The sequence below is a fragment of the Hydractinia symbiolongicarpus genome, chromosome 11 (genome assembly GCF_029227915.1).
Source record: "Hydractinia symbiolongicarpus strain clone_291-10 chromosome 11, HSymV2.1, whole genome shotgun sequence".
Lineage (NCBI taxonomy): Eukaryota > Metazoa > Cnidaria > Hydrozoa > Anthoathecata > Hydractiniidae > Hydractinia > Hydractinia symbiolongicarpus.
In genome coordinates, this window is record NC_079885.1 from 5,622,496 (window position 1) to 5,649,397 (window position 26,902).

Sequence of the window (26,902 nt, forward strand, 5' to 3'; positions counted from 1 at the left end):
TTTTGGATCTTTTTTATTGTTATTTTCCCTAGATGAAATCGTGACAACTTTTTACAATATTTTTCGAAATGTGGCGTCCGTTTATCCTCGTTTATATCTTTAGGGTGATAGAAGACAGAAAAAGGAAATTAAATTTAGCGAATTAAGACTCTCCGGATAATCTCCCGGACACTGATTTTAAGGAAATTGACCAAAACATGCAAAATTTAGGGGCTACGACACATCTGTTGGTTTTTGTCCTTATTGACTTACACGAAAGTCGAGCTAATGGCGGTGGAAAAGTTTATGATCACTGAGGGCAAAAACAACAAATTAAATCATCTTAAATATCATATTGGGCATCCAAAACTAACTTCAAACCTTCTGAACTAGCTAGCTATATGTTTTGGAAATTTTGCATAGAAACATATAAGTTTATAGAACATAAAGCCAGTCAATGATATTAAAATCGTTTTAGAGGTACCTTTTATAGCGTGTAATGCATACTAGTGCTTCTATGTTCTTTGAAATCGAGATTTCAGGTAGTGATGATCAGTAAATTAGTACGCAAAATATATTTTCAGGGCAGGGCAAATTTGATTATTTTTGCGTACTTTGATTTCCTTTAGGAAGAGAGTGGGCCCTCTTCTAAAAAACCTAACCTAAAATTTGAACCAAAAATACTAATTTCACCTAAAAGCTCCAAACCCCAAATTTGGACAACAATTTTTGACTTTTGCTAAAATCGTAAAGATATATTGCAAGTGAGAACGTTTACTCTTTTGGAGCGAAAATAAACTTTTTTCAAATGTAGTTACAATGCTTACCAGCTTTTTTGGTCGTCTCTCGAAAATCAAGAATTAACCAAAGATTTTTTTTTCACATGTATAACCTAGAAGGCAATTTTCGTTAAGCTTCCATAAAGTGGGTTTTCTTTTTCTGAGTTTCGTGTATTTAATTTCGCGAATCGAAGTTTTGATTTTTTTAGATTTCGCAAGAATTTATTTATTTTATTTAATAGACATATTTACGTGAATAATGTTATTCAGAATTTCTAATTCACGTTAACACTCGGCTTAGGCGTATACAGACGTATAAACAACGAAATTTTAAAAGTAACTGCACTTCGTGTATTGAAGAAAAAAACTGCCGACGTAAAACATTGAATACATGAAACGTATTAAAACAGGCCAATGATATACCACCGGCAATTTTTTGTCGACGGGATGTAAACTTAATTATAACGGCTGTGCATTGCATTTTGTTTATTTTTAAAACATTAAAGTCTATGTCCATAAGAACCGGACCTATGCAGAAAGTCACCTACAAATGACTCTCCATTTCTATAGCTGGCACAATGTCAGAATGATTTCTATTATTAAGATATATATATAGCAACGATGAAATTTTTGGTTTAAAAAAGTTTATACATGTTCTTGAAACTATAAACAATAACTGCGCTAAAAAGATAAAAAATTACATCCTAATCCAAAGGGCCGTTTGACATTCAAATGTCTTTTGGAACAATAATAATGTTGCATGAATCCCAAACACGCATAGGTTTAAACACCAACCCAGCAAGTGCAGTGGAGACCCACGTTGAGTCGCTTAGGCAAGATTACTAGCGTCAGCAAGACAAGTGAAACTTTAGGTCGATATGTAATTGAATTATCTGCTACTTAAATTCCCCCGTAGTTTACTAAAAATACTTTTTCCCCAATGTTTTTTTAGCTCATACAAGGGGCTCGCGTTCTGTTAGTTGCCTTGGAGGCTAAGACAAAGGACTGAGTTTGTTTTTTCGCCCCAGACCACTTCAAACTGGCGGCAGAGATTGAAAGTAAACAAAAAAGTCCATCATCAACGAAAATAACAAACACTTCTGAACGAACTCCTCAAAAACAGAAGAAAGGTACAAAACCATATGTAAGATAACATTTTATTTATTCTATCTCAGTTTTATTGGTGAATTAAACGTAAATAAGCCTGAAATAAGTTTTTGTTTGTTGGAACAAATTGTTTGGAAATTAGTTTGCTGGATGGCTCTAGCTAGCCAGCAACCCAGTCATATTACATATTACTTGAATGTCTAATTTACGCGATTTCACCTTTGTTGATAAAACCAACACGCGTTTTTCATTTATCACATATATTTATGCAAAGCCTCCAGTGAGGTGGGCAATATATACACATTATAACAAGTGAAAAATGATATATTATTTACATTTCTTGCCATCTTTCTCTGTTCTTCTGACTGGAAGCACCACAGGCTAACACAATATCCTAAGCCTAGGTAGGTTGTCTAGGTAGGATCTATAACTATTTCAGTGTTACCAAATCTTGTGTAACTTTTTCCTTTTTATTATATATAGCCAACCATATTTTTTGCATTGAGATGGGGGGAGAAAACAATAATACATACATATTTAATGAAGTTTCGACTGAAAATACGTTGAAAAGCTGTTTTTGTTATAAGAAATTGTTATTAAAACTTTATTTATCAAGTTCAGCTCATTATAAATGATTGTGTAAAATTTTTACATGTTAATTTATCATAAGGCCGTTGTTTAGACAAAACTATATAGTTAAAATGTTTTCAGTTTTCAGTTTTAATATCGGCAAATAGTTCAATTCATATTATTAACTTCTTATGAGTAAAGTTGCGTGCACAAAGAAAAAAATAAAATTAGAATAGAACAGATAGTTCGAAAGTGTAAAAGGCAGAAAACTCACGTTTGAAACAATTATATTTTTTGTTAAAACAATTTTAATCAGTTTACTGTATTTAACTTGGGTTTTAATGTTCACAAAAACTGGTTAAGAACCTCTAAAACAATAATTACATTTTGAATATTTTCTTACAGCATGCTATAAAAATAAACTTATTTCATTTTTGCAATATTATTTTGGCTATGGGAGACAAGAAAGCTGAGACACTCATTTCTTGTGTTTGGGGTTCAGGAGTTTAAACGTCCCCCACTTGTCTCCAACATAAAAAATAATACCACAAGAAAAAGTAAAGCTCACAGGTCACAAAAAAATACAAATTCTCGTCAGAAAATAAGTAGCTACCAATAAACAAGCCATTGGTAATTGATCTACAGTGTTCCCAGGCTAAATCTAGATGGTGGTTTACCGACTTTACTTTTCTAATTCTTACCCTGATGTTATTGATTGATTTCAAAATTTCTTTCTCAATAAGAACCTGATGCGATATCTAACTTTTTATTTAGTTATATATCTACCCCCTATCATTTTAGGGATTAGATATATTAATAATGAAAATCACTTACTTGAGTTATAATAAAATGGAAATTTTTAGCGAAAAAAATCACTTTACTAGTGATCGCTTTACTAGTGATAGGATTAGCTCACATTGTGGTAAAGATAATATTGCAAGGTCGGAGGAAATTGATTTGCCAAAAATTGATGACATGTGCACTAAGGCGCATTGGATTAACGGTAGATACCATGGTAAGTTTGTTAGTCCAAACGTTGTAAATTTATCATCCAGAGAATTGTCTAGGGCTGAAATTTCCTTATTGTCTAAGGGTCATAAATTTGTTCCAACGCCAACTAATGTTAATAAGGCGGTTCTTAAAGAGGAACTCGAGGTTTTTGGTAGAAGACTTAGGCTTATGTGGCATTTTCGCAATGAAGAAAGTGGTGCAATTAACCCTTTCTGGCCGAAATCGAGGTTTGATCCTAAAGGAAGGGATTTAGCTATTGAAATGTACCTTAGCAGATTAGAAGAGGAGATTTCAGCCCTAGACACACAATTAAGATATTCAAATTTGACGAGAGATGAGCGTCAGGCTTTGTATACTTTAAGAGATGATACTTCGATAATTATCAAGAAGGCCGACAAAGGCTCAGCAGTCGTAGTGTGGGACAGGCTAGACTACCTTCGGGAAACTGACAGTCAACTTAATGATAAGAAGGTGTACGAAGAGGTGCAAGGAGATGTTGTCAGTCCTCTTGTAAATATTATCAAGTCACATCTCAGTAAAGTTAAATTAAGAGGTGATGTTAGTAACGAAACGATGAAATACTTTTTTGTTGAAAATCCGAGAATAGGAAGGTTTTATTTGTTACCTAAAGTTCATAAGCGCCTGCAAAATGTTCCAGGCTGACCTGTTATTTCTAACTGTGGTTACTTTACAGAAAACATTTCGTCGTTTGTAGATTATTATCTGCAACCAATTGCAAAACAGGTTAACTCATTCATTAAAGATACGAATGACTTTTTAAGAAAATTGAGAAACCTTCCTACTCTACCGGATGATGTTTTACTCTGCACGGTCAATGTTGTAGACCCTAATATCCCTCATCAGGATGGGTTGACAGCCTTACGTAGGGTGTTAGATGTTAGGGAGGATAACAGCGTCTCCACAAAAACCCTGATGGATCTTGCGGAGTGCGTTCTCCAGAATAATGTGTTTGAACACAACAATAGGTACGGCAATTGGTACAAAAATGGCCCCTTCATATGCCAATATTTTTATGGGTGATTTGGAGGAGCAGTTTTTGGAATCCTCAATGCTCAAGCCTCTTGTTTGGTGGAGATATATTGATGATATTTTTATTTTGTGGCAGCATGGAGAGAAAAAATTGATTAAGTTCCTTGAACTTTTAAATAGTTGCCATCCCACCATTAAGTTTACCCATTCATTTTCTAGAGATAGTGTTAATTTTTTAGATGTAAAGGTTATTCGCAAAGACAACCACCTTATTACCGACCTATATATGAAACCTACTGATACTCAACAGTATCTGCAGGCTTCATCTTGTCACGTTCCTCATTCCATCAGAGGTATAACATATAGTCAGGCACTTCGGTTTAATAGGATTTGTTCAGAGGGAGAGTTTTTTGATAAGTGGTGTAATGAGCTGGAATCGTGGTTGCAGGATAGAGGTCACAGTAAGATGGTGAGAAAGCAAGTACTTAGGGCTCGAAAATTCAGACGAGATGACTTGCTGAATACTATCAAAACTAGGAATAATGATAATAAATTCACCTTTAACATTACTTACCACCCAGCATTTATGAATATTAGGCGAACGTTATCTAAAATACACTTGCTTTTGACACCAAATGAAGAACATCGCAAAGTTTTTCCCAATGTACCTATTGTGGGGTTTAAAAAGGAGGAAAGTTTGCAAGACTTTCTTGTCCGGGCAAAGTTACCTGAGATCAGGGAGAAAGCCAACGGGTGCAAAAAATGTGGTGCTAAACGCTGCGATGTATGTAACTACATAAACACTACTTCTTCTTTTGGTGACAAAAACAAGTCCAAGAAATTTGATATAAGGAAGGCGGACCTTAACTGTAACTCCGAAATGGTTGTTTGCTTGGTAGAATGCAAAACCTGCGATATACAATATGTAGGTAGCGCAAGTACCAAGTTTCGCCTTCGTTTCAATTATTACAAGAGTTGCTTTCGGAAACATAGTTCAGGTTATATATATATATATATATATATATTTGTTGTTGTTATAGCTGTATCACCCCCTCTCCCTGACCTTTTTGCTGTTTTTCTTGACCCTGATCACATGGCATGATCTTACACATGCAATAAAAAGGTGTTATAAAATAAATAAATAAATATTTTGTTAACAGCGCAAAGTTAGTCATATCACACAGGTCAATAGTTAATTTTGCATAAAACTAATCATGTAGTTTTATGGTTTATGTTTTTAAGTTTTTTAAGAAAAGGGAAATCATTTAATTTTTTGACTTTTAAATATTAAATATTCCTATTAGGCCATCTATATTTAAAAATCTGTTCATTGTCCAGCACTGTGCTTGTGACTTCACCAAACATCGCCACAGTTTGCTTAGATAAAATTTTATCTCGTTACAAGAAATTAGTTGTCAATGATGACAACAACAATTTTGCAATAAGTAAAACAATCATATGCAAGCAAGTCAAAAACTGCTTATCATGGCAAATATATCATGGTTTTAGACTTTCAGGAATGGTACCCACATGTCCACCAGTTCCATTTATATTTTAAGCTATAAAATGATGATGAATAAACTTCCAAATATAGAAGGCGTAAATAAGAGTGTCAAAACAATTTTGTACAAAGCATATTTTTTTATATTTGGCTATCTAAACTTTATTTTCAGTCACGCATAAGTCCTACCTTGTTACCTACTGCTGCTATTGCCAATGTTTTGCCACAATCATCTCAACAAATCAATACAAGTAGGTCGCCTTCACCTCTAGCTCATGCAATAGCCTCATTTACTAAAGTTGGACAAGCTATAGTTGGTGATACATCTCCAACAAGAGGTAAGATTAAGAAGGATACAAAAAATACAAAACCTCATGGAAGATCTGAAACCCGTAAAAGAATGATGTCTCGACCACCAATTGCACTACCAAGCGACGCAACAGAAGAAATTGCATATGAGTTTGAAGAAAGTGTGTTGTATGCAACAGTGAACAAAAGCAAGCCTGAGACCAAGGTATTTATTTAGAATTTTATTTTTTATTTTGAATTATTTAACGTGAAAACTAATAAATTTTTTGCCATGTGTGGCAAGAAATTTATGTACAAGCAATGTGTAATTATCTTCAATGGAAAAAATGCTAATGACCTGTTAGGTCTAGCTCATAATGTTAAACATATTAGTTTGCAGCTTTTTTACTTTATTTTTATTTAATTTCTAATTACTCTACTCTATAAAACAATGGCGTAGTTGGTGTGTCTTTAGATCATTGTAGGCCAGCCAGGCCTGATAATGGAATAATAGGGAAATTTTGGAAAGAGTGGGATTCAGGTGCTAGTAAAAATATTTACTTAGAAGCCAAGTACTGTGCTGTGTAAAGAGTTTTATAATGCAAAGTCACCAGAAGAGATAATTAAAGAAGACTAAACATGATGTTGTTGGTGAGAAGTGTAAACGTTAGCTGGGAAGAGTTGTTTAATAACTGGTTAACACAGCGTTTAATTGAAATTAGAAGGTTGCAAAGGTTAGATTATAGAAAATAAAGTGTTTCCAGTTTTAATGATGTACAACAGTGGCTCGTTAGAGATAGTTGAGAACTTCTGTTACTTAGGTGATATGTTGTGTAGTGAAGGGGGTATTGGAAGAAGTGTTACTTGCAGGATAGGTTCTGCTTGGAAAAAGTTCAGAGAGTTACTTCCTTGTTGGCTAGCAGAGTCTTGTCAATTGAGTTAAAAGGTAGGTTGTATGAGGCCTGTGTAAGAAGTGTTATGTCGTACGGTAGTGAGACATGGGCAGTGAAGCAGGAAGATCTTGACCGTTTAGAAAGGAATGATATGATAATGGTTAGGTGGATGTGTAACGCCAGTCTGAGAGACAGAAAGAGTTCAGATGAGCTAAGAAGCAGGTTAAGTATCGGTAAAATTAAAGATGTTATCCAGATAAGAAGATTGAATTGGCTGGGGCACTTGGAAAGAATGAAAGGGGATAATTGGGTAAGAAAGTGTAGAGACTTGATAGTTCCTGGGGCAAAGCCCAGAGGCAGACCGAATAAGACTTGGCTGGAGGTTATAAGGACAGACTTGATACAGAGGAAGTTGAGTTTAGATCTAACACAGTCTAGATCAGATTAAAAGAGGGTCATTAATATACCCTGTCCAACCCATAATAGCATGGAAAATGGACGTTAAGCCGAGAATGATGATGATGATGGGCTAGTTTTCCTGACAATGATGTCGTAGAGGGGCCAGTTATGCAGATTACAACAGAATTAATAGCAGAGGTATTAGGAAAGTAAAGATTGGCAAAGCTGGCAGATTAAGTCTTGTTAATTAGATTAAGAAGTGCAATAAACGATTGTCAACAAGAGTGATGCCTTTCAGAGAGGTACTATAAAGAGTTGATTGATCAAGTAATCAATGAGATTTTATGAAGAAGTGATTGCTAGGTTGCTTAAAGAGAGAATTGATATAGGATGTAATTTGGTTTTGTTCTAGAGTGTGGCACTTTGGATATTTAGAGTGAGAAAGAATCTCTATTTTGATGCCAGTCAAAAATTAACATGGGTTTTGTAACATTTTTAAGGACATCCAAACAAAATGATGCTGAAGTGTGATTATGTGGGTTACAGTAAAAATTTTATGCTCCTAAAAATTCTAGATAATTTGTGCTTAATTTGGAAAAGGAAGGAAATATTGCGGGTTACCAGTTCTATTTGTATAAGACTTTTACTCAGGTTTCAAATTGTGGGTTACAATGCCACGTGGGTTACACTGCAACTGTTTTTAAATTCTGATATCTGGAAAACTATACATTAGATACAAGCCTCATTTTTTTCTAATTGTTAGACAAAGGAAAAATTTTTGTATTATGTTAGGTTTTGTGGGTTACACAAGATATTTAGGCGTGTTATTGTGGATTACATTCTAAAAACAGGTGCCAAGAAGATGTGACTTGTAATACTTTTATGTTTATAAGCCTGAGAAAACCTTCACTTTGCTTATGCGATAGAGGAGTGTCTGTTTTAATGTTTTTTGCTGCAGTTTTATGGGTTATATGGCTATTTAAAAACTGTTGAGATTAATCAAATTATCTGCATTTTGATTGATAATGGTAGTTTAGTATAGTACTATTAAGATGTATATAATTTGTTTCTTCAAAAAAGTACAGCTTTTTCAGTTTGGAAGTCAAAATTGTGGGTTACAATAACAAAAGAAAAATATTTACCTTAACATGGTTTTATTAAACATTTTATCAAAACTGATTCTTTTAATTGTAACCCACAATGTAGTTTTTGCTCAGTTATTATTAGTTCCAAGTTTTATAAAGAGTCCTGGAAATATCTAGATAGATTGTTAGTTTCATTGTGTAAAATAGTTCATTAATATTTGATTAAAAAAGCTTACATAAAAGCACTGTAACCCACAATATCACACCCAAAATTTTTTTTTTTTAGTGTTTTAAATGTTTAGTGTTATAATTATAAAAAACATTTGCAAATAGCATTTTCTTTGAGTTTTGTGATTCTTTGTTCCTGTAACCCACATGAATACACCTAATTCTAGTGGGGAGAAATTGTGTTTATAATAACTATTATTAGCTTGTATATACATTGTAATAATTCTTATTTTTATGCAACATTGCTTACTCCTGAATAATGTGGGTTAACACTAATAATCAAGTATGTTTCTTATGCCCAGAATGCAACCCACTAAAACAAAAAATCAGAAAAGTACACACCTAATTATGTAAGTTGAAATAATAAGCAGTAAACATCACAACCCACTGTCTTTTATGTTAATTTAACATTTTGTCCTTTCTGTGTGTTACATCAAAGTTCAGGATTAAAAACAGCTGTAACCCACAAAGTAACACCTAATCATAAAGTTCAAACTACTGGAGTTGTTAGTACCATTGAGGTTTATGTCCTCCTAAAATTTTTAACACTGCACGACAATGCTACCCAAACTTATCTACTTTTTTGTAAAAAAGACTAAAAAAGCAAAGTAAAAAATTGTCACACTATTCTCATCTTTTGGCCTTGGAGTTTTTGATAGACATGAATTAGGATGTAGAGGAGTGGCTAGGTAAATTGGTACAGTCTATGTACAACAATGCTAGAAGTTGTGTCAGGATTAACTGTTCACTTAGTGATGAATGTACATTAGGGAAAGAATTGTTAAAAGTGTAAGAAGCAGACAAAATGACTAGAATAGAAAAGAAAGACAGGGTATAATGCCATGATTAGTACAAATTATGACAATGTATAGTTAGAAAGTGGCCTTATTTTCGGAGAAGGGGTTGAAGGTAACTCATTTTTTGCCAGACTTCCTCCAATACCACTGAACAAGAAGTTCAGTGGTATTGAAGGAAGGTTAACAGCTAACAATCAGTTTCTATGTGAAGCATTGCAAAGATGAGATTACAAACAATGAAAAGTTGGGCTCATTAGAGATAATTGAGAATTATGTTACTTAGGTTATTATGTTAGATAATAAAGAGAGTTTACAACAAGCAGGATAGTGGAATTTTTAACTAGCACTAGAGTCTTGCAAGAGGATTGGAGGTGAAAGGTAGGTTTTATAAGGCTTGTATAAGAAGTGTTATGTGTGTGGTAGTGGGACAGAAGTGACCATTAAGAAAGGAACAAAAATGAGAATGGTTAGATTGATGTGTAGCCCTAGTTAGTTGGGGCACTATGGAAAATGGAGGAGGGTAAATTGGTAACAAAGTGTACAGACTTTAAATTTCCCCTGACAAAACCTAGGGGTATTTCCAGGAAGACTATTGTCTGGACATAATAATGACAGGCTTGATGCAGAGGAATTTAACTTAGGATCTAATAAAGTCTAGATCAGATTGGAAGAAATGCAAAATACTGACTTATTTAAGAATGGTGTAAATAAATTGTCATCCCAACACATTATTTTACTGTTCTTAATAATGTTCATTTTTTTACTAGCTACTATTTGTATGTGTGATGGATTTTTCTGTTTATTTTGTAGCGCTCTGAAAATGGTGATCTAGATAAAGATGATGATGATGAGCACATTAGTGAGAATAAGTATACTATTGTTAAAGAAGGCCTAAATTCTCCACAGAATCAGATTCGTGGAGAAATTGAAAATACAAGTGGTGCAACTGTACCAGTTAAAGAAAAAAACAGAATACCTTTTTCAATAACGCCATCTTTATTAGAGGAAAGGTTTCCCATTACAGAGAAATACCCTGAAGGGTGGACAGACAAGCAATATACTGAGAAGGAGCAAGAACTGAGTTACAGCTGTGAGCATAGTGGATATCTTCCAAAAAATGAAAGAAATGTTAGAAATATTGATAATACAAATGATGAAGTATCAGAAGGTCAGATGTTAACATTATCAGTGAAATCGCCAGAAAAATGCAGTGACCTGCAACTATTGTATTTGTCAAATGAAACGATTGATGTTAACGTAGGAGAGGATGACTTTTCAAAGGCTATGTTACCCGATGAAGAAACAACTACTTATTCGAAAAAACATGTTTTACCGGAGCAACTAAACCAAAATATGCCTGGTGGGATCCAATCCAAAAACATTCACTCTAATAAAATACAGCAGTCTTTTGAAGCAAATTTTAAATTGAATGATAACCCCACAAAAGAAGTTACACCTAGAATCATGAAAAACAAAGAAATGAGTTCAACATTTTATAATCAGGAAAAACGCCCTATGAGTACAACACCAGTTAAACTGGATTATCTCCGAGTTGAAGATGTAATCGGTAATAAAGGCAATATGAGTGGTGAATCCGAAACGCCACATAATTATCTTCACATGTCACCTCATAAAAGCTCAGGGAATAGCTCAAACCATAATCTAGTAACAAAAAGTAAAATTAATTCCAAAAATTTAAAAATTTTAACACCACTTCAAGAGCTGCATGCTGATAGCAATGAATTGCAACTGAGAAGCCATTTGGGTCAGCAACTTAGTAAAAGCATAGGAGCTTTGAATAGCCTATACAATGCAGGTAACTTTCTTTGCTTCTCTGTTTTTGCTGCTGTTGTGATTTTCATATTTTATCAGATTTGTATCATCCTTCATGTGTTTTAAATATTTTTGAGATTGAATTGTTTAGTATGGATAACTTAAATTAGTTCTTTAATTACTTTACTTAAGCTTGTATATAGACTAATCAACCTAGTTAACAATTTAAGTTGATCAAGGCGACAAAGAAACTTGTGGATATCATTTTGACAATAGGTTCTTTTCAAATGTAAATAGAATGTATTTTTGCACATCTAGTGTACACACACATATGTATGTAAATAGAATATGATGAAGGATTTATTTTGAACAGTGTGTCCAATTTCTTAATGTGACTGGAGTCAGAATGAATGCTTAAAAACACTGATTTCTCGGTTGCAAAAGATTAGGTAAAAAATATTTTATGGACTGAATTGTTAAGGTATATAATTGGATAGTTCAGGTAACATAAATTTGATTGTTAGTAATTATTTATTTTTTATTTAGATGTGACAGATGCACAAAGAACAGTGATTCAACACAATATACAAGTGTTGGTTGGTATGTCTGCAAGTAATAACGAAGTATGGGTATTCTGTTTTATTTACCTGCTGAAAATATCATTAGTGCATGACCAACATTCTAATTTCCATGATAAATGCTGTAAGATAAGCTTTCTGTAGCTCTTTGTTACAGATTTTTATGGTGAGAAAACTGCTTTCTTAAAATAACCAACACCTTTAACTTTAGTTCTTACAAAATCGACAATCAGCTTTGCGGGATATACACAAAACCATCAATACGAAGTTGACAGATGATGAAAAATTTGGTTCAATGGAAAGTCAACTTAAATCATTTGATTTGGAAAATAAAAATCTACATGATTTAAATGATTCGTTAATGAAAGAAAATGATTTATTAAAACAGAAGATTTCAAACAGAGGTATGAATGTAGAACTGGAGCAGAAATATCTCTATGTTATAGTACATTTTTTTAATTGATCAAATTTGTCACTTTACAACATTACAGTTGGCAAATTATGCATTTTTGTGACTAGAAAAGCACATGTCAACATCAATCTACTTTGCATATTTCTTTATTTATTTTTGAAATAAATATCCAGAAAGACTTGAAATATGTTGAGACTCTCTAGATGTCAATGCTTTGTTTTGTTGTGAAGTAACCATGTTTTTTTGTGAAAGTTTTGTTTCTAAAACACACTAAAGTTGGTCAATTGCAAAAAAATATTTCTGCTACCTAGTCAGCTTTTAAAAAAAGCACAAGAGTTTTCCATAAAAAAAACACTAAACAATAATAATATTCATTTATTTGGATATCCACGTTACATGGTTCTTCATACTAAATAATAACAAAAAAGTAACTGCATTATAAAATAAATACTTAAAAGAAGTCTTAAAAATCCTAAAAATGGGGTAAATCCTAAAAATGGGGGCACAAAAAGAAAGGAAATTAGGGACAAACAAAGATAAGACATACCAAGGAAGAAAAAAAGGACATGAAAATTCGATGGAACTTAGCTTGGAAAGTGAAAATAGGAGATGACATATTAAAATCTTTTATATCTAAACCTGAATTATTAAAATTGTTAAAAAAAGTAACATGTCATAATTTGTAAAAACCAGTGAAGATTTTTAAAAAAAGAAAAATTTCTAAAAAACTTTCATGAAATGAATTTATTTTTCCGGGAGGGAAATTTTACATGAAATAAAAAAAAATTGTTTTTTAAAATAATTCATATCAAAATTTTTTCTTAACTTCGCCAAAAAAATGTAGTGTCGACCAGACACACAGGTATGACAAAAAAGAAGATAGAAACATGCCTTTTTAATTTTTTTCTCTCTGTTAAACCTAAAATGACTGAATTAGAAATATTTGTAGCAATGTGGCAGGATTTGTTGAATGTTCACATTGTAATACAGATTAGTTAGGGTTCATTCTATCTTCAATTTTAACAAGCTTACTTACTTACAAATATATTTTATTATATTTTAGATCCATTGGCAAATGAGCAACCGATTTTAATTGCACAATTAAATCACATCAAAGAACAAAACAGGTCCTTAAATGCACTGGTTCATCGTTTGACCAATGAACTGAAAAGACCAAAAGAACCCTTAAAGACTAATCATACTGTAAGTTGTAAGAATCACATCTATCTATGTGAGGCAAACTGTAAGTAAGTAACGGGAAGTTCTTAAGTCCTTGGGATTCCATCCTAATGGCTGGCTCTTTCTCCCATCCATCTGTAACTATGTTACATTACCGCTAGAGATGCTTAAAGCATTGCTCTAACTCGCTTGCCTCAAATGGGCTGACAACACTATATTTCAAGTGCGCCGAGGTGAGGAATCGAACCTCAAACATTATAATTACAAGCTGAATACCACTTCACCATCTCCTTGTTTGTTTTATGCTACTGTTGTTTTGTAACATCTTTTATTTAAAAACTTTAAGTTGGAATTTTCTTTGGTGATTGATAGATTCTGGAAAATTTTGAGTAATGTAGAAAATTGTACAGGATGGCAGGATATTCCTCAAAGCTTGTCGGTTGAATAATTATGCGCATGTATTCTTAAGATTAATATTAGGTAGTAAACTTGATATTGTGCACCTTGCACACCATGTTGCAGCCTGTACAAACTTAACAAAAGAAGAGATTTATATTTTTGTAGTTATACTGTTGTGTAATACACAGGTGGGTGGTGATCTGCCACAGTTATTACAATCATACGATTTTTGTAGTTATACTGTTGTGTAATACACAGGTGGGTGGTGATCTGCCACAGTTATTACAATCATACGATTTTTGTAGTTATACTGTTGTGTTATACACAGGTGGGTGGTGATCTGCCACAGTTATTACAATCATACGATTTTTGTAGTTATACTGTTGTGTTATACACAGGTGGGTGGTGATCTGCCACAGTTATTACAATCATACGATGAACAACTAAAAGAAAAGACTCAACTAATTCAGTTATATGAGGTACTTCTACAATCCTGTTTTTGTTGTTGTTAACATTCGGTTTTGTTGTGTGTATTTCAGTTTTATATAATTTAATATATGTCATATGACGGTGTATTGAGTAATTGCATAACCTTGTTAGGGAAATCTAATAAGGCCATATAAAAGATCATTTTTTGGTTAAAAAATAAGTTTGACAAATTTGACTAAACATTTTAATAAGGACCTCATTAGTTAAGAAGACATTTTATTCCCATAAAATGCTGACCTGATTCACACCCTAGTGATATGGTAGTTTTTTTTTAAATTTTATTTTAAAGCTTCAAACACTAAACATAATATCATACAAAACCTTTTTTGATTTTTTGTTGTTGTTATCTACCTATGGGCTATGCGACCAATTTTTGGTCTCAACTGTGCCCTAGTTCACCATACGGGAGAAGATGTCAGTTTCAAGGGCAAGTTAATGTCATACATCATGTGGTTTACATCACATTATTCAATAACGTCATGAGTATAGTTTTTTGTCCCAGACAACAGCTTTTACTGTTGGTTTTAATTTAAGATAAATCCTCTGAAATTGTTTGTTAAAGTGTGTGAAATTGTTTGTTAAAGTGCTGACAAATTCGCATTCATAAATACAATTATTTTCTGCCATTTTACCAGAAAAATTACAAGGTTTCTTTAAGTAGAAAGTAGCTTATGACATATAACTAAAAAGTGGGAACACCATAAGAACATTACTGCAACTAAATGTTCAAAAGTGGGAACACCATAAGAACATTACTTCAACTAAATGTTCAAAAGTGGGAACACCATAAGAACATTACCGCAACTAAATGTTCAATGATTAGCATGTATTTTCCCAATAGTTGAAGCTGTGTATAACTTTTGAAAAATTTGGCAATTATTTCACGCGTTTCAACGTTTTAAGAACAATTTTTGCCTTAACTCCATCAAATAAACAGCACGTCAAACCTCAGCTAAATTTTAGGCGTTCTCTCTGTTAAATATATCGGCTGTTGGTTATAGTTTTTTAAACATTATAGCAAAAGTTATCAATGCTAGAGAAGAATGCAAGTCTAATGGAGAAGGTATGTTGTGTTATTGTTCTATGTGTGAACTCGTTACACTGACTTAAAATATTCTGCTTCGAGTTCTTGCAAGAGTTTCAAGACAAACTTTCTAAAATTCTTTCTAAAATTTCTAAGTTTTATATTTATTTAATTTTTTATTTTTTGAATTCATGTCTTTCCAATAATTATAACAAGTCGAGCGCGTCTCTTTAAAATATCTAGCCCCTCAAATGAGTATACTTTTAAATCTCAAAAGTAAATTAGCGCCCTGGGTGTTCATTGGGGTAAAAACGGTATTTGAGAAACTACTCGTTTTGAGAAATAATTTTCACTATTTAACTTAATGAGGTCTATTTTTCTATAGATTCCAGAAGGAAACGAGCATTCAGTGTCATATGGAGAATGGTATGCGGATATGATTCATAATATCAAAAAAAAAACTGTTTGTTTGTTTTTTACTTGTTTACATTTTTTGGTTGTTTTTGATTATGTATGCTATCTGTAGGCATCAACTGAAGGAGCAATCCCGCTTAGTGCTGCAAGAAAACCAATTACTAGTGGACCAAAAAATTCTTTACAAAAACACGATCGATGATTTGACATCACAGTATCAGCATGAAGGTATTTCTTTATGTTTTCTTATCTCTCCCTAACTCTGACAAACAATTATCATACAGAAAATATTTCTGTCAAGTTATGACACATCACGTCGTAGTGAGATGTTGTGTTTGCACTTATTTCAATAATTAACTTTCTATAGTTTTAAATGTTTAGTACTGCATTTTTTGTTGTTTTAACATTGTCTTATTGTATACCTAGGTATTTTCTTGTATCTGTGTTTACTACTGGATCTTATAATATTGCAAAAATTAATATAAAAGAAGCTAGAAAAACACCTAAAAACAATGGAAACCTTGAAAACGTTGACATTGTTAAAAATATTTTGACAGAAACCTTGACGCATACTTGCACAATAAGAAACAGTGTGTGAAACAGACAGTCAGTTAAATTTGATTTTGTTTTAGTCAATAAATTATCTGAGAAGTCCACACAGTATATGCAAGAAAAGAAAAGCTTGGACTTCATGCTTTCTGAAGCACACTTAGAATTATCTCAACTCAAATCGAAATACAACAAACTGATAGAAAACATGACAACACAAGTAGACTCAGTGGAACATGATGAAGAAGTAGAAAGAATACAGAGGTATCCTGTTGTTTACAGTGCGAACTTGTTATATGGCAGAAACCTGACTAAATAGAAAAAATAAATTCTTTAGTAAAAAGACATTTTTAGGCATCAGGTTTCGTTTCTGTATAATTTTTTTGTCAGTTGATTTGTAAAAATTAACACACGCGGTGAAGACCGCTTTCTTTGCTCCCAATACGTCCGATGAAAAAGATCATATGTTCCAACATACAGTATTGTTTTCTTTTATGGACAGGTCTCACAATCAGAAGTCAAACAAATTACAAACAGAGATAAACAACCTACAATCACAACTTCAGGTACGTGGAAGTATTTACAACGAAAACACTAACTTAATTCTGTTCCAACATCACTTGAACGTGAGGTATGTTTTTGTTATGTTTTTTTCTTCATATTTCTCACGCCAGTACAATGGATCATATTTTTCAAAAGTAGTCTGGAATAGGTTTGTTGCACATTTGTTTGTGTCTGCAATGTTTATCTCACCCAATGCTGTTTATTATTATTATTTCATAGGTACTGAGTGGAGAAAGAGATCGCTTGGCAATACAAGTTACTGGTGAGCGAAATCAATTGACGCTTTTATCTATATAATAATACGCCAGTTCTGTCTGTCTGTCTGTCTGTCTGTCTGTCTGTCTGTCTGTCTGTCTGTCTGTCTGTCTGTCTGTCTGTCTGTCTGTCTGTCTGTCTGTCTGTCTGTCTGTCTGTCTGTCTGTCTGTCTGTCTGTCTGTCTGTCTGTCTGTCTGTCTGTGACTTTTGCAAAGTGGATAAAATTTCTTTGATAAAGTTTATAAAACATCGCCTATAAATTTCTTCTGTAAATTAGCAAAATTTAACGTTAAAGCAATACTGACGTCAAAGGAAAGTATATTAAGATTAGTGAAGCCATTACATTGCACTTTTAAATTTAAGGCTAAATAACTTGGAAACGGGTGGAATTAACTGACGTCATCTCCTGCGTGTGTAACTAGGGACTACCTGAGACCAATTTGGGTAAGTTTTCCAAACCTGGGTCACAAAATCCGTTTCGGAATGGACGGGTCATCAAAAAACCTTTAAACCCTAATATCTCTGCATCTGTTTGTCAAAAGTACACAATCCTATACATTTTCTTGACCAGCTTTTTTAAGATCTATACGATGAAGGCAACAGGTATACATATTTCTGAAAAAAATGTTTGTGTTTTCACAGGTATCTGCTGATGTCAGCAAAATTTAAATGACGGTTGTTCTTCTCTGTTATCCTGCCTAAGTGGATTTTTCCACGGGCCTTATCGACTAGTCTATATAATAATACGCCAGTTCCGTGTGTCTGTCTGTCACTTTTGCAAAGTGGATTATATTCTTCACATTTTTCTTTAAAAAACATTACCTATAAAATTGTTTTGTAAATTACTAAACTTTGATGTTTAAATAATGTTGACGTCAATTTCCTATATTAAATTAATGAAGCCATCACAGTGCACTTAAAACTTTGAGACCAAATAACTTGGAAACGAGGTGGTGACGTCAATGTTTTTTCACCGCGTGGGTAACAAGGACCACCTGGGACCAATTTGGATAAGTTTTTCAAACCTGGGTGCGAAAATCCGTTTCGGAATGGACGGGTTGATGACGTCATCAAAAAATCTTTAAACCCTAATATCTCTGCAACCGTTTGTCATAAGTACACGATTCTATACAATCTTTTGATCATCGTTTCAAGATCTATACGATGAAGGCAACAGGTATACAAATTTCTAAAGAAAAATTTGGGGGTTTTGACGGGCCATTGCTGCCGTCAGCAAACATTTTAAACCCTTTTATCTCATTAATTGCTTATCAAAACCACATGATGATATACGTGTTCTTGATCAGCAGTTTACGCTGTACACAATAGAGGCAACGTGAAAACAAATTTCCAGGAAAAATATTTTGTCTTTTAACAGATCCTTGCTGACGTCATCAAAATTTAAATAACGGTTCTTTTTTACTGTTATCCTGTCTAAGTGGATTTTTCCACGGGCTTTATCGACTAGTCTTATCTAATAATACGAAGTGTAGGTGACGGTCATAGTGGATATCGTTATTTTCCTTTGATGTCGCCGAAATTTTCTTTGAAGTCGCCGAAAAAAGTATGTCTGAAATGTTAAATTTTATGACGTTACGGCGCAACGTCAATAACACTACTTTAACGTCAATATCCTATAGTAAATTAATGAAGCCATTACAGTGCACTTAAAACTTTGAGGCCAAATAACTTGGAAACGAGGTGGTGACGTCAATGTTTTTTCACCGCGTGGGTAACTAGGGACCACCTGGGACCGATTTGGGTAAGTTTTCCAAACCTGGGTCCCCAAATCCGTTTCGGAATGGACGGGTTGATGACGTCATCAAAAAATCTTCAAACCCTAATATCTCTGCAATCTCTGTTTGTCAAAAGTACACGATCCTATACATTTTCTTGATCATCGTTTCAAGATCTATACGATGAAGGGAACAGATGTAGAAATTTCTGAAAAAGATTTTTTAAGGTTTTGACGGACCTTTGCTAACGTCAGCAAAATTCCTAATCCGCGTTATCTCCTTAGGCGTTCGTCGAGAACATATGATCCTGTACATTATTTTGATCAGCGTATCAACCTCTACACATTACGGACGAAAAATAAACAAATTTCGCGAATTTTTTTATCTGCACTGCACCGCTGACGTCAGCATAACATCTAAAACTTTTTATTGACCTTTTGCCTAAGTGGATTTTTCCGTGGGTTTTATCGACTAGTCCTATATAATAGAAACTTTCTGTAGAGCAAGACTATTTGACTTGTTATTTCGTTACTTTTAAGTGAATCGAATTACTATTGTTTTTCATCATTCTTTGACGTCATGTATGTAGCGCTTTTAGATTGCATAAGAACACGGTTTTGTTGTTGTCGTCAACGATGGTTTTGTTGTTGTTGTTGTCACTGATTGTTTTGTTGTTTCCGCTGTCATTTTGATTGTTGTTGCTGCTATGGTCATGTGGCCATCGTTGTAAATTCATTTTTACATTTGGTAATACTTTAGATTTAACAGCAGATAATTCAAGACTCCAACTGGAGATAGATATGACAAAGAAAAACTACAGGTAAATTTGTTGATCCTTTCTTCTCCAAGCAAGTGTTCTAAAATGATGTCCAAAGTATTTGTCTTAAGAATATCCTTAATTTTTTTTCGCTTTGTCCTGTAAAAATGACTTGTCCTGCAATAATGACGTGGAATGTCCTTGATATTCTTAAAAATTTAAAAAGCTTATCTTATTACCAAATACGAAACAATTTCGTTTCTGGCATAGACACACCTATTTAAGCTTCTCAAAGTAAAATTATGTGAGGAAGGTTTTCGAGAAACAAATTTTACAGGTGACTTTTCTCTAATTACCCATCATTTGGCATGACTTTTAAGGCTTAATAAGAATTCATTAACCATTCATAGTTAAAAGCAACTTTTTTATTTTGTTTTTAAGGGGGTTTCCGCAACATATGTCTCAGTGTGTTTTAAATCTTCCATTGGAACTAAGGAAGCCATACAGGTTGAACAACTGCTTAGCTAGCAATAAACTATGATACCATGTAGAGCACAAGTAATAAGGGGGGGAGGGAGGTTGGGTGGAGATTTCTGAAAAAATCCTCTCGCGCAGAAGAACTATCATTTCAATTCTGATCCCATGTCTCGTTTCGTTCAAACGCACACTTAATTAGTAGGCCATCAACGATGTTCCTTTTTTAAAAAACTTGTTTGTTTATAGGCGCTGCGAGAAACGTTTGTTGCGTTGTTTACATCAACTGGAGACTGCAAATGGAAGAGAAATATCAGCGAAAAAAACTTTATCAAGAGTTTTAAAAGTGGTACGTGATTGAGTGATATAGATCGTCATGCATCGATTATTTAAATTAGACACTCTTTTTGTTAATTAATTAAACCTCTCCCCAACCCCTCCCGTGGTCTCCAGCGCTAACCATGTTTTTTATTGTTAAGCCAATATAGAGGATGAGACTTTTTTGATATGTTGGATTTTCTTTTGGATTGGATTTTTTTATATGAACGAGATAATTTAAAAGTTAATTATACAAGTATAAATTATACAAAATCTCCCCACACACAAGGACGATAACTCCAATATTTACAGCAGTATACAAATATATGTCTCGTCACATACTAGCCTAATTTTGTGTAAAAATTTGAAACAGCAGATTTGAATTTGCATCAAGCGGGAAGTGCTTGAAATGAAATTTTTCTTTTTGACAGCTTAGTCTGTGTGGCCACTGATAGCTAGGTATCTCTCCAACGAAAACCCCTCTTAGATGTGTCTAAGTAAAGCAGGAAAGCAAGTAACTCACTGGTCGTTGGAAACATCGTGTCATAGATAACACCAAGCCAGTATCGTTTTCTGATTGGAAGATTTTTTCTTTTAGTATATCTCGTTGTTTTATCTTTTCTCTTAACGCTTTCTCTTTTCTTTTTAGACGTTTTTTCTGTTTTTCTATATGTTCTTCTTGTGTCGCAATATCGCTTTTTAGGTACGCGATCTTATTTCGACAAGTTTCGATTTCACCTTCTAGTTTGATTAATTTAACTTTAGGTGTCTCTTTACGCTCTCCTCCTGACTGTTCCACAGAAATTTGATTTAGCTCAACTGCACTGTTTTGTGGGTTTTTTGTCGGAGATGAGAGGGATTTTGAAATCGAAATAGATCTGTCAGGTCCTCTTCTCTGCCCGGTTATAAGATTATAGAGACTTTTATCGTACGCGGCTTCCTCGGGTGTGTTTCCATCGTAGTTGCGCAAGTCAATTTGTGCGCCATAATCAAGTAGAACTTTTGCACATTTTAAACTATTAACTGTACTCACTTGTCTTCTAAAGCAACTTAGATGGAGTGCTGTGTTTCCATCGTAGTTTTGAATATTAGCGTTAATACCTTGGTCAAGTAATGCTTTTGCTACCTCGTGATGACCATATTGAACACAACGGTGAAGAGCAGTATCACCCCTCTCGTCCTGTATATCGATGTTATCGGTATATTGTTGAAGAATTTTAATAATTTCAATATGACCGTTCGCAGCTGCGAGGTGTATACACGTTGCTTTCGAGAACTTCTTATTTGCGCCTCTACTGAGGAGCTCTTTCGTAACGGCTACATGATTTAGTTCTGTAGCGATCTCTAATGGAAAAATATTTTCTCCATCCGACACATTCACATCAGCTCTTTGATTAACTAACAGTCTGACGATGTCTACATAACCGTTCCTTGCTGCTCGACATAGCAAGGTAGTATCTGCACCGTAAGCTATGGAGATGTGCTGATTTAGATTGTTCATTTTTACCACGTTTTGTCGAACTTTATCGATGTCATTTTGGTCGATGGCTTTCAGTACTGAAAGCAATTTCATTTGCTTACCAAGTCGCTTCCGTAACATCCTCAAAAGTTAACAAGTAAATTCTTGCCAGTGAGTCTTATTTGTTTTCATTTTTCCTTTTTTTCTTGTCGTGGTTATAAATGTTCGTTTGATCCTATGGGAATAACTAATTAAGATGTAAATGCTTTTTTAACCATGCATTCTTCATGACTGATCAATTACTCTCCATCTCATCACTCTCCACCTTAGTTGATAAATTGATAGTTGTTTGATGATTGAGTTTCAAAATTGAAACTTCAAATAAAAATTTCCACGACTTTAAATCACTTTATAAACCACCACCAACAACAACAACAAAATATTGTTGTTGAGATGTCAATCGAACGTTATTCTGTAATAAACAAAAAGATAACAGCATTCCCTCAAGACCATGCATCATTATTTCATACTGTTTTAAAACATTGTGGCGGAGGTCGATAAGGTTGCTCGTGGGATCAAATTTAACTACTAGCAACAGCTACAACTAAATGCCAAGCTAATGTGATTTTGTTGTGATCACGCGCATAGTAACACTTATCATAATTTTTAAGAATGAATTCTTACTATGCTCATCGCAATAACTGATTTTCCACAACAAATAAATTTGAACTTTTCTTTCACAAAACATTACAGTTCAAAGTTTATTTTACAATTTGACACGTTCAAACAATTACAGTGTCCTGCTCTTTGTTAGGAACAACCAGACGGCGCGATAAACTTGACATATTTTCTACTTGCATGTCAAGTGCTAACGGGATTGATGCATAACAATTTTACCTGTGCAATTTTACCTGTACAATTTTTAGCTGCCTAACGGATTAGATATCGCCGTTGTAATCGTCGTGTAAGCCTCTGTAAGTGGATCGTTGACCGTGTTGTCGTTGTAATTGAAGTTTGTTGTAATAACAAAATTTATATATTACATGTTAGCTTGAATTTCACGTGTTTTGTGCAGCGTTTGTGAAGGACTTAGAACTTGCGAATACGAATACGCCTCAATATATTTTTTCTTGTTCAACTCATTAGGCGTGAATTTAATTTTACCATTTAGAAGTTTTACTTCTATGGAACGTGGTAAAAAAATTAAAATCCAGGTGGAACGCAAATTTAAAAGATAAAAAAGCGAAGCGTTAGTCAAAATTTTTATGTAGATTTGATTTTGATGAAATTAGCTAAAATTTGCGAGACTTTGAAATTTTATCTGCGCAAAAAATTAAGGTTATTACTGCAACTCAAAAAAATAATGAAAAAAATTAAATACTTTCTATTTCTACCAAATCTGATTTAGAAGTGAAATTAAGGTTAGGAAGTTCTTTCTCTTTCAGCGACCACGCCCTTCTCTCCTCTAAACTCTCGTAAGGTCTATAAGTATTTCGAACTTTCAGGCACACGTAATCATGCTACTGTAAAAACTGTGAAAATCATAATTTTGTATTCAAGCAATGATCAATTTTCTTACTAGGCAGAAAAGAATTCATCAGAGAAAGCCCAATTGGCTCGATTAGTTGAAAGTCAAAAAGAAAAAACAGATGAGGCGCTGGACAAAGCTACGACAGACGATCGCAAATGTATTCAGTTAAAACAACAAATCCAGGTTCGTTTACCGGTGATTTTCATCTTTTGCCTTTTATTTACAATTATCAGTGGTTTCCTCTTTTTTATTTTTTAATTTTGTTTTCTTTCACTAAGAACATTTAATTAAACTTCTTTTCCATGTCTAACATTTTGTTTTTCTTCTTCTTCTTCTTTTTCTTCTTCTTCTTGGGTGTCCTATATCTTTTTACAAATGAGCCTTACTATGCCTAAAATGTTATGCTTATCAGAAAATCGTTTGTCGCTTATTTGAAAACTCGATATTTGGACCCCATGTGTATTCTTATAAACTCCATTTATTTATTTTTTGAATTTTTCCGCGGAAACTTGTTTGTTTGGTGCTGGCAAATAATAAGAAAACGTATAAGATCCTGCTGAAAAGTGTGAACAGTCACCATATGCCTCAGAGGGCGGTGCTTACTTAAAAGGGGGGGGGGGGTGCTAATTCGAATAATTCCTGGTCTTAGCAGATTTATGTTATTATTGTATATATTTTTTTTTAAATTTAGGAACTAAAAAACAGAAGTAAAATAAAAGTGAATGATATGAAGAAACAGTAAGTCAATTCTTCTTAAACAAACTGCTTTTGACAAATTACTGGATTCGTGTTTCGTTGTGGTCGGCTATTTGAATAGATAATTTTAACAATATTTTTTAAAAAATAGCGAGGTAAAAAGCGTCCATGTTTCGTCTTCTTTTTAAAATTGTGGAAGTTAGGAAATTTTAAACTGAAATGTTAAAACCTAAATCTAGTATCAAAAGTTTACTCTCTGTCAGGCATAGTCACTCATTTTATCGATATTGGAAACAATCTGCCGACCTTAAAGAACTTTTGCCGCACATATCCACACGTTCATCAAAAGAACTAAAATCAGTTTTTGTCTCCCTTCTGCCTCAATGGTTTGACTTTTTCAACAATCAGCATTTTTCTAAAATAGTTAGAAAACCAGATTCCCACAAAAATGACGTGTGTGGTATTTTAATCAGGACGTTTCTTGTTTTATAAGGTTACGTGACCAAGGAAAAGAAATGGAACGTTTAAAGATCGAATATGAGGATGAGTTAGATAAGCTAAAAAATATCGTACGACAAAAAGAAAAATGGATTGATCGGGTTCAAAGCAACAAAGCGTAAGTTTTCTTAGGTGATAATTCTGACTTGACTTATTTTCGATTTAAAAGCACTGAGTATCGATTTAAAAAAGCAGGTTCTCTTCTGGATCAGCACTTCTTCTTATGGCTTCTCACTTGCGAAATCGTTAAAACTACTGTTGCGGCGGCAACACTACGGAAAGAAAGGGGGCGGAAAATAATAAATACGTTTACGGCAGCAAGGCGGAGGAGAACAAAACTTGTGTTTGATGAAATTGCAGATTACTTGCGCACTAACAGCCACACCGCTGTTAAAATCTCACTGATTGTCAACTTATTGGCGAAAGACGAGTTTTTTTGTAACTTATTGGCGAAAGTAGGGTTTTCGTAATTTAGTAGCGAAAGTAGGGTTTTCGTAATTTATTGGCGAAAAACGAGTTTTTTTTAACTTATTGGCGAAACCCGGGTTTTCGTAACTTATTACGCTAAGTTTGCCCCGAATTTGTGAGAATTACTATTACAAATATTTCTAAATGTACTTACAATCTACTTCAAGTGCAAAAACTTTTGCGGACAGAGCCTTCGCTTATCGGTGCTCATGGAAAATTTGGTTAAAATTCTGAAAGTTTCTGTCTGTGAAAGTTTCTGCAATCACAGTAGACCACACATGTTATTGATAGTAACTTTTGTTTCTGTAAATTTATTGCGATTTGTTTTCGTTTTAGTTCCACAGAACTGCAGATGAATGAAATGTGCAACAGTTTAAATATTGGAAGAATAAAATAGTATAAAAGTGAAGATTTATCTGTCTGCTAAGCTACAATTTCTTGATTCATAAATTAAGATATCTACGTCACAGCGCGAAACGTTCCCGTCACTAAACTCTATCGAGTTTACCTTTTTTACAAATAATATTTCGCAAAATTTACCCCGAGCTTCACTTAAAATGTTTTTGGTAAAATGTTGTACACCGCATGTATATAGATATATACATATATAAATATATATGAATTTTTTAACTTGTATAAAATTTTAATTGATATTTTTTACGAAGTATATGAGCAGAATTCATAGTTTTTGTATTTCTTAAATTTGGCTTACTTTCATTCCCCTTCTCACTATTTTGTATTATTTTCTTATAAAAGAACTTTGAGGCAGAAAGGTAACGATGGAATCTGAAAAAGAATTTCACCCAACCTCGTTCCCAGTTTTTTTTATATCTGGATGGCTGGACGAATCATTCCTACAAAGCTTTGCGGATGATACACGGATTGGTGGTCGAATCAGAACCTGCTTATATTCTCAAAATCTACAGATAGATTTAAATATAGTTTATCAATGGGCTAAGCAGAATAACATGTCATTCAATAACTCCAAGTTTAAGCTTATTCAATATAGTAAAATGGAACTTCGCACAGATTATCAATACCTAAATCAATCAGGTTTGCCAATTTTATCAAAGTTGCTTGTTAAAGACCCTGGTGTTATAATGAGCAATACTCGCACCTTTTGCACACATCCTGGCACTCACTGAAACTGTCAAAAAGCCAATTGGATGGATATTACGGACCTTCCTCATCAGAGAAGCCCAGCCAATGCTTACTCTTTGGAAATCCTTAGTTATCCCTATAGTGGACTATTGCTCACAGTTATGGTCACCAACGAAAAAAGGCGAAGTCCTTCAATTAGGAGACTTACAGCGTAACTACATTAAAATAATCCAAGAAGCATATGGACTATCATATACCAATGCTCTAAGTCACTTCCACTTGTACTCTCTCCAACCCAGAAGAGAACGATACTGTATTATATATGTATGGAAAATCCTTGAAAATCTAGTTCCCAACCTTTCTGTGCCCATAATTGTAAAATCATCTAACAGAAAAGGGCGTTCCTGTTTTATAGAATCGAAAACTACAAAAGCCCCCAAAGCTAATCCCTGAAATTCATCAGCTTTCGAACCAATGGATCTCGTTTATTTAACCAAATGCCGAAAGAGATCAGACAAATTACTCAATGTACTACAAGTTGCTTCAAAAATCAGCTGGATAATTTCCTGTTATTGATCCCTAATGGTCCGTACACAACTC

At 33.7% G+C, this 26,902-nt stretch overlaps 2 protein-coding genes across 3 annotated transcripts; one reads left to right on the forward strand and one right to left on the reverse strand.

Moving 5' to 3' along the window:
• The first annotated feature begins 1,740 nt into the window (after nt 1-1,740).
• Nucleotides 1,741-25,883, forward strand: LOC130613914 (centrosomal protein of 89 kDa-like). Of its 2 annotated transcripts, none has more exons than XM_057435271.1 (19): nt 1,741-1,902; nt 6,110-6,451; nt 10,438-11,443; nt 11,947-12,023; nt 12,190-12,382; nt 13,454-13,593; nt 14,367-14,447; nt 15,476-15,520; nt 15,867-15,907; nt 16,008-16,123; nt 16,528-16,708; nt 16,947-17,010; nt 17,228-17,270; nt 19,760-19,820; nt 20,481-20,580; nt 23,591-23,722; nt 24,231-24,277; nt 24,729-24,851; nt 25,538-25,883. In XM_057435271.1, the coding sequence occupies exons 2-19, from the start codon at nt 6,338-6,340 to the stop codon at nt 25,596-25,598; spliced, it is 2,625 nt and encodes an 874-aa protein (XP_057291254.1). In that variant the 5' UTR covers nt 1,741-1,902; nt 6,110-6,337; the 3' UTR covers nt 25,599-25,883. The 2 variants fall into 2 exon arrangements, with proteins under 2 accessions (XP_057291254.1, XP_057291255.1); XM_057435272.1 differs by having other exon boundaries at nt 1,741-1,888.
• Nucleotides 20,605-22,508, reverse strand: LOC130613918 (ankyrin-3-like). Its single transcript, XM_057435280.1, has one exon. It carries the CDS (start codon nt 22,147-22,149, stop codon nt 21,043-21,045), a length of 1,107 nt encoding a protein of 368 aa, XP_057291263.1. The 5' UTR covers nt 22,150-22,508; the 3' UTR covers nt 20,605-21,042.
• Nucleotides 25,884-26,902: the final 1,019 nt, after the last annotated feature.